This window comes from Coptis chinensis, chromosome 6 (genome assembly GCF_015680905.1).
Source record: "Coptis chinensis isolate HL-2020 chromosome 6, ASM1568090v1, whole genome shotgun sequence".
Taxonomy (NCBI): Eukaryota; Viridiplantae; Streptophyta; class Magnoliopsida; order Ranunculales; family Ranunculaceae; genus Coptis; species Coptis chinensis.
This window is the reverse complement of record NC_141461.1, coordinates 17,200,696-17,209,606: the sequence shown is the minus strand read 5'-3', so window position 1 is coordinate 17,209,606 and position 8,911 is coordinate 17,200,696. Positions and strand designations below refer to the sequence as shown.

General features: G+C 38.8%; 1 protein-coding gene across 2 annotated transcripts; it reads right to left on the bottom strand.

Moving 5' to 3' along the window:
* Positions 1-1,740: 1,740 nt before the first annotated feature.
* On the bottom strand, positions 1,741-7,450 carry LOC147491828 (Transducin/WD40 repeat-like superfamily protein). 2 transcript variants are annotated; one of them, XM_086566036.1, is made up of 5 exons: positions 7,112-7,450; positions 5,423-5,674; positions 4,662-4,805; positions 3,495-4,247; positions 1,741-2,480 (listed from the first exon to the last, which is right to left on the bottom strand). In XM_086566036.1, exons 1-5 carry the CDS (start codon positions 7,214-7,216, stop codon positions 2,232-2,234), a joined length of 1,503 nt encoding a protein of 500 aa, XP_086422162.1. In that variant the 5' UTR covers positions 7,217-7,450; the 3' UTR covers positions 1,741-2,231. The 2 variants fall into 2 exon arrangements, with proteins under 2 accessions (XP_086422162.1, XP_086422161.1); XM_086566035.1 differs by having other exon boundaries at positions 1,741-2,215; positions 7,112-7,416.
* Between the last annotated feature and the right edge of the window lie 1,461 nt (positions 7,451-8,911).

The window sequence follows — 8,911 nt, the reverse complement described above, 5'->3', positions numbered from 1 at the left end:
CACGTTTCTTCCCCGTTCTCCCCACGTAGTAGAATTCACTCCCCACGTCCCCGACACGAGGGAGCGAACTCTCACTAGCGACGTGACCAGACGATGCAGTAATGAAGTTCTGTCTACCAGACGAAGCAGCCAAATGAAGTTTCAAAAGAGCAAGTGAAATTTTTGAGCAACCGCCCCTCCGGTTTCCAAGGCATCATGATTACACCCCGTTCTAGTCGCCTACCGACTTCCAACCAAATGTCTGTCTTTTCACACATCCCGAAAAAGCGGGCGGCATTTTCTTCTCTGTTGCTTTCGGATCATGTCACGTCTTTGAACACGCGTCAAACGTTTGCACCCACCAACTCACATGGTTAACACGAGCCATTCCTCACAGATCGTTGGAAATTTCCACCTCTAGCATACTTCACGCGCGCTACCGATCTCTCTCAGCAGGTCGTTTTCACAACCTACTGAGAGGGGGCTGTGTAGGGGAGTGATATTCTCTATCCAGCTCGCGCCTAACATGGTGGAAATGGCACATCGACCTATGGATCCAGGTCGCATCCATAAGCTAGTAGAACGCTACATACAGATCGCAGTATCACGCGAACTACGCTAGGAAGTGACACAGATACCCTTTCCAGAAGCAATCATGACTAAAAGTGTACTTGCACATATCTTGGCCGTCGACCACGGTCACGGCCATAGTTTACTTGTATGCGGTGCCACTCCACATCATTACAGCAGACCTATGAGGACAGTTTCCACATACTATCCTGATCTCCACTCCTCGTTTGGGACACCCTTTACACGTGGTAGGCAAGGATAAACTCTTAATGTCTATAAATACCTCTCCTATGAACTATGCCAGATCTGATTCTACTCTCCCTCAGAAAACCAAGAGTAAGATACGTAGGCAGTTCAGCTCTCAAGTCAAACTCGGTCTCATCCAATAACCTATTCCAGTCCCCCATTGACTGTTTGTAAGGGAAAGCCAAATCACAGCATACATTATGGTGAAAGACCCACTTAAAAGCATGTGGTCGCTTTCCTTACCATGTTTGGGAGCTCTAAAATTTCACAGTACATCCCAGTGGAACAGCTTTTCTAGCCTCTGCTCTCAAAAAGTAGAGATCAGTAGGCCGATTAATAAACACAGAAGATGCTCTAGTAAGTATAACCCCTGAAGATGCACTAGCGCTCTAAAATCTCTAACCCGTTCGGAAGATTTAAAGAGATTGCTGGAAAGATTAATAGAATACGCGCTAAAATCAAAATATAGAAAAAGAAGTCGAGGTTTGCATAGAAGAGAATAATAGAATATTTCACTTTTAGAGATGTTCATCTCTTAATTCTGATATCCAAAACATCAGTAAGTGGACGACAGTACATCTTGCACGACATGTACTGATGTACATCCACAGATCCACTATAAACCCTTAATATCAAGATGAATGCGTTTTTTTCGATCTGCCACATTATCTGACACAACGATCATTCTTTGCTCATGCATGAGATTTTATACTTACATTTGAGTTACTACATAATAATGTACCAATCACATTCATAGAAAAGTGGTCACAAAAGATCAACCTACCAAAACCAAAAGTAACAAGCTTATTTATCAGAATAAATGTTTTGTGATCCACTCGATAAACAATCTCCTTCAAAAATCTTTCCGTCTATGGTTGAGACAAAAAATGAACATCTTGCAAGGTTTAAAAATCAAAACTTTAAACAAAGCGCAAAACAACAATATTTATCAAAATTTGCCAACCCACTTTTTTTTAATGAAAAGAACATCTATACAAGTCATAAGCATTATTTAAGATGTATACATTGGAACATCTATCAAAATAGATACAAATCCATAATAGAGGTATACGATGGCACTCACTCCAAGTATAAACATTATTCCCCAAGTATATACAATCTTTCCTGCTCGCCATCAGTTAACTCTACAGGTATCTGCTACAGCATCCTCAGAGGGTCCATTAGCATCTCCACCACCGCTACCACCATCATGCTCATCATCATCATCGTCAACAATACCTCTGCTACCATTTCCATTGCCATTAAAAGCCATAAGAAGCTCAAATAACTCTCTACCTGACACCATTTCATCTTCACTACCTGAGCCCGATCTCCGCCGTTGCAATGGAAAGATCCGCATCACTAAGTCTTCTGGAGAAGCGAAGCGATGGAATGAATAATCTTCGTTCCTTTTCCTCAACTGCATACATATAATTTCAGTCATCATCCACACCATCATTATGATCAGAATCATCATTATCAGAATCAACATCGTCATCATCAAAATTATCATCATCATTGTCGTCGTCGTCGTCGTCATTGTTAGAATCATCAAAATCATAATCGTCATCGTCGTCGTCACCGTCACCATCACCATCAAAGATATCCATATCAGTGTAATCATCATCACCGAAATCATCGTCGTAACCAATGGCAAAGCAAGCAATTCGATCAGGTATCAGAACCTTTTAAAACAAGTACCAGCAGAGAAGTTAGAACCTCCTCTGCTGCCCCCAAAAAGTATCTAGGTCTACACATTGCAAGCACATACCACTTTTGTGGCATGTAAGGGAGAGAGGAAAGACCATTTACTAAGACCTAGCCACATTATCTTCTAGGCAAAAGAACAAATATGTAATGATGAACATCTTACTTTATAGTTTACTGAACAAAAAATGTCTAATCGTGATCCTAACAGTTCCAAGAAGAATGTGATGAACTGATGATGGAATTGGTAGAGGTAAATTTATATTGTCAAGGAATATTTCCTCGGTAAGAAATACATAAATGGCATGCCACAACTGTCAAATCACCAGGCACCGCTGAAATGCAAAACTACAATATTCCTAACACTATGTTGGTGTCTATTATTTGACGAAACCCCAGGACCAGATCATTTAAGCAGGCATCCATTCTAGTACTCAGATATATTTATTTGTAATTGGGATACCCTTGTACTATGAAAGGGTTTGTAACCGGGCATAGGGGATCCTCTTGGGCATTGAGTAGCTCCTTGCTACTTAGCCTATTACTTGTAACACTATATCTTTATGTTTTTATTAATGAATTGATTTTTACCGATAAAAAAATGGTACTTACGTATATTAAAAAGAAGCAGTATCTCTGGAGTCCTCCATATCTAAGGGTGGAACTATATCTGACTGATCCAAGTTGGACCAGAGGTTTAAAAAGGCTAAAACCACATCCAACTATTTTCTCATTACGAATTCACTCCTTGAATCAAACCCACCATGGAATCTGGTCAAGGTCAAATTTTGGATTAAAATCCTACCCTACCTAGTACCACCTTCCAGGCCCGATATTAAAAGCAAGAAGCAAAAGTTAATAAGGTAAAATTTTGGGCTGTCTTCGCCCGACTGAAAGATAAGGTTTCCTCTTTCTAGCATCAACCTTTACGAATAAAAACCAAGCTGCTTTGAAGTGCAAGCCAAAATGTTCTTAGAAGTAATGAGACATACCTGTTCAACATTTATGGGCAGAGCAGCTTTGTTATTTGCATTGGGGGTCCATATCTTGATGTCATGCTCAATACCGCTGCTAGCAAGATGCGGAACATGAGGGTGAGGTTCAATACAGTTCACCACATGTTTGTCTGCTTCCATAACACGCATAAGTTCCCCATCCTTCTTCCTCCAGATAAAAATCCTGCCACAGTCAGACCCGCTCACAACATATTCATCTCTGGGACCAAAGAAAGTCACGCCCTTCACTGTATCACAATTCCTATGCCCTTTGTAGACTCGAGGTCCAGATATCTCATCCACCTCCGTGGAAGATGGAGATGCTGCCAAAGCTGGATTATGTTCCATTCCGCTCACATTGCTTTCCACAGATGAGGGACTTGCTGGAACAGGATCAGTCCCCAGTCCCATATCTCTCGTGAAAAGATAGATATGCTCATCGTTGTAAGAGACGAGCAACTCACTGTGGTCAGAGAAAGCCACGCCGGTAATTCCCACTTGCTCATCACTGATTAAATGTGTAGGGCAGAAGCAATCCGCAGGTTGACCAAAATTACCCGATCCATCCCACTTATATTTGCGGATGTCATAAAGCCGAGCATATTCATCGGATCCAGCAACTGCAAAGAGATTTGGGTTCCTTGGATCTATTGCAATGGTGTTCAGGGGGACAATCGGCATGTACCTTGATTTATCGCTGAAGGATTTGCAAGTAAAGAGCTCTGTAGAAGTTCCGGTTCTTAAATCGAACTGTGAGAAGAGAAATTGTAAGAGCAACATACTAACATGAAACTATAATGATAAAAGCTAAGGACGGCCCACACAAAATGTCAGGATCAGCTGTTTGGCACAATCTACCTAGAGGATTCAGCAATTGCAAGGAGATGGGGGTATGGGAAACATGTAATGGATCCCCCATCTATTTTTCTTCATAACAGCACCTCCCTACCGAATAGGAACATTCAAAAATTAAGAATCGCAATCAAGGAAGAAGAACAGCTGATCCTTGGAATACAGTCTTCATAACTGGAGCCAAAGAGTTGGCTGTAACCGGGAAGTTTGAAGTTTGAACCACATTGAAAACTGATCCTTAAGGGTACACACAGATACTGTAGAAAATAAACTAAAAAACCAACAATGTAAGTGCACAGTTACCAAACTCACATGCTGAACTAACCCATCTTCACCACAAGTGTAAAAAATGTGGGGGCTTCCAGGTTCAATTGCCAACTTATGAGCTCTTCCTTGATGCTTGGACAACATTGTTGTCTCAACTATCCCGTTTTCTGGGATCCGAGCATGTCTTACCTAAATTTAAGAATCGAATAGAAATTCCTGTCAGGAACCCAGACTGAAGATCACATATCATATGCTCAAAAAGATTACATCTAAGACTGGATAAAAAATTTCGCAAATAAAAATAAAAGAAATTGGATAAGGTTGTCCATGAACAGGAACACCGTGTCAGTCTGTCAGGTACAACAGGAAGTCAGGAACTTATCCTACCATCATGCATGAAGATGTCCATAAAATCAAATGCCATCAAAGCCTACTTGGACCTGTGTTACTGGTAAGATTATCCTTATTTAGTTGTATTACATCTATAGCAGTCAGATTTCGTCTGGAAAAACTGGCGAGGTTCCAGGATTCCAATGATGACGTCTATACTCCATATACAGTACCAAATGTCACACCAGTAGCTACTAGAAATTGATTCACTGGAAGGGTGATCCTTATCACTACATCTATTACACTCCCTGGGATTGTCCAGAGATATTATGGTCATTGTTACTTTTTTAAAAGGTTTGTCAAAGAAGATGACTTGAATCCATAGTTAAAGGAGATAACTGCATACCAGTTTTACTACACAGAAGGGGAAGAATGACCCATATCCTGAGTTCCTATCAGTTCTCTAAAGCGTTTACCTGTCCGTCTGCAGCACAAGTAACAATGCTCCGATCATCGCTGCATGGCATGATCTTTGCCTGGAAAATATTGTTATGATGCCCTGAGTGGAATGAGAGTCTCACTTTCCCAGCATCCCAATCCCATAGCACAACCATTCTGTCATCTGAGCCTGACACAAGAATGTCACCATCAGCACTGAAGCTAACTGTGTTCACGCAACCTCTGTGCTTTTCTAGCTTTCTGTAGACATCTAGTCGAAGCACAAGATCCTGACAGACAAAGTACATTAGAAAAATAGTCAAGAGTTTGGAAGCTGTGGGGAGCATATATATGGTGTCAATTAACAAATATAACCAGGTTGTGAGAGGAGATTTTTATGAGCGACAATAACGATACGGTAAGGAAAAATCATTAATAAGTTAATAACCCAAATAGATATCTGCGACTAACCGACTATAGATGAATTATCAGTGACATTCAAAAGACCTAGTCCAAATAAGACTTTCTAGTCTTAACTTAACAGGGGAGAAATGCAAGTGCATAATGAAGCGATAGGAGTCTGCAGGAGTGCAAGGGAAGTACCAAAGTGCATTAGCCCATTGCCACTACTACAGCCATTGTTTCCAATGGTTTGACACAATTATTATTAATCCGCTAGTAGCATTCCCCCATGAACCCAAAACAAAGCTTATGCCTGGGTTTTAACTTTTACCACAAAAAAATCGAGTTTTCACTGAAGTTTTTTCTCCTTTAAAAATCATAAGTTGCAATTGCCATCCAATGTCTGTTTTATTCCTAAAGAAATAAATAACGAATTTTCTGACTTTTACGAAAAGGCGAAAAAAAATACAAGGCTCAGAGATCCCGCATGTTATAAAATGGACCACTAGTTCAATTCTTAAAAAGATAAATCAATCTTGGATCTCTATACACAATAACTCAAAACTGAACCCTAAAGAATTCACACTATTATTAATACCATTTTAATTTGTATTTTCTGGAAAAGGAATAATAAAAAGACATAAAAGGGCTCAATGGAAACAACTGTTCAACATGTTATAGAGTCCACAGTTTAGTGCTAGCACAGAAAGGAAGGTCTGACTGTCTTGTGTGTGTTTTGCCACGGAAGTGTGGAGTCAAAAGCGCAGGTAGGCGTTATGCACTTCAAACTCCCAGAGAAAAAAAGCTGTTTTTCCATACTAATCACACTTGCACTTAGGTAAAGACCACAAGTGAAAATGATATAATACAACTCCAATTTCTTGAATTTACTTATCAAAAAAAAAATCTGCTTCCTTTTGCTCCTCACCGAATACCTTCCTACAACCCCTCTAAGGCAAAGTCCAATGGTGTGCCATAACACTATAAATACAACAAATGGATACCAATGGTGCCCTGTAACACTATACAAATAGCGAAAAATGGAGTCCAATGGTGTACTCAACACTATCCCCTCAACTGCATTCGCATATTTCATCGGGTATATGAAGCCAAACTGGAGTAGCTAGCAATCCTAGTATCATTGTCTACAAGTAATGTGCAAAAAAATGGAACACAATCTCTTGTTTTACAAACAATGTAACCCAACATTCACATATTAGTAAAATACTGAATCAACAGTTGAATTAAACAACAATAAAGAAACAATCTTTTGACAAAAACAAAAACCAAGTCCAATGAAAATTAATAGCCATTTTATAACTAACCTCAGATGCACCAAATTGAAGAGCAAAGTTTCTAGGTGGCATTTCACCTACTTCTCTCTTCCATAACTTAACCACATCACCGTTTGTTTTTAGTCTCTTTGCCATTAAATTATTTTGATCAATATGATCTTGGATTGAGAAGAAGAGGAGATGGGGATGAATCTAATGTGCTGGACGGTTGGGATTTGAAGTTGGAGAAGGACACATTGGTGAAAGATTCTAGTCTCTTGTTTGGTTTGGCTTTGTTTATTAAGATTTATTTAGGAAACAATTATAAATGACGGTTCCTCAGTTCGACCGACCCTCTCATTTTGCAGGCATATTGATATCGTGGGGCATAGTGGCATACAGTACAAAATATCGATTCTCATTTACGGATGAGTCCTATTCCTCACGGACTCTGTGTTTGGCAAAAAAAAAAAAAAAACAATTATTACAAGTGTGCCATTGGCCCCAAAAAAAAAAAAAAAAAAAAATTATTACAAGTGTGCTATTGGTCTCAAAAAATTGAATTTGAAAACCCAAATCTTAAACGACCCGACTAGGTCGTTCATTATGCAAACCCAACAAAATGGCCACACCGTTTTGACTAAGTCTCCAACGATATGGTTAGTCCCAAACGACATAGTCACACCGTTTGAGACTTAGTCCAAACGATGTGCTCACACCGGTCAAGAGGCTAAAAAATATAACTTTATATTTTTTCAATGTTCAAATCTCAAACGGTGTGGTCATATCATTGGGGACTTAGTCCAAACGGTGTGGCCATATCGCTGGAGATTTAGTCCAAACTGTGTGGCCATATCGTTGAGGACTTAGTCCAAACGGTGTGACCATATCGTTGGAGACTTAGTCCAAACGATATGGCCATACCGTTTGGGATTTGAACTTTGAAAAAATATAAAGTTCTGTTTTTTGGCCTCTTGACCGGTGTCGGCACATCGTTTTGACTAAGTCTCAAACGGTGTGGCCAAGTCGTTTGGAGACTTAGTCCAAACAGTGTGGCCATATCGTTGGGTTTACACAATGAACGACTTAGCCTGGTAATTTAAGCTTGGGGTTTTCGAATTCAACTTTTTGGGACCAATGTCACACTTGTAATAATTGTTTTTTTTTTGGACTTTTTGGGACCAATGACACTTTTAATAATTGTTTTTTTTTTTTTGGGTATGCCTAACACAATATGGGTCCATCAATAACAAATACCTTTATGGATATGTATTGTAGATATATTATTCTCTTTGGAGATATTTGATATTGTTTCATATGCAAATATCGTGGATATATATAAAATATCGATAAATATCATAGATATTATGGATATTTTTTGATATATCATGATATATAATTTATATTTATTTGAAATATAAAAATAAATATTAAATAAAATTACTATCTACACAAAATATCAAATATCCCAAAATATCCCAAAATATCATAAATATCATCAAAATATCATAGATATTTGCAGTCTTATATATCTCTAAACATATCGTGATATTTATATATCTTTTGTTGAAATATGGATATTTATCGCAAAATATCACAATATTTATATATTTTTTGTTGAAATATAGATATTTATCGCAAAATATCGCGATATATACCAAAAAATTGAAGTATCGCCGTGATGTCTAATTGTCTATGCAGTAGTCACAACAACAAAAGATAGCAACGATAGCTTCCAAAGAAAGTTATGAAAGATCTATAATAGCGTTGTGGTGCAAGCTATTGAAGCTCGCTATCTTTCTTTGCCAAGTCAAACATAGCATCCCCGACAAGCTATGGCTGCTGAACCAC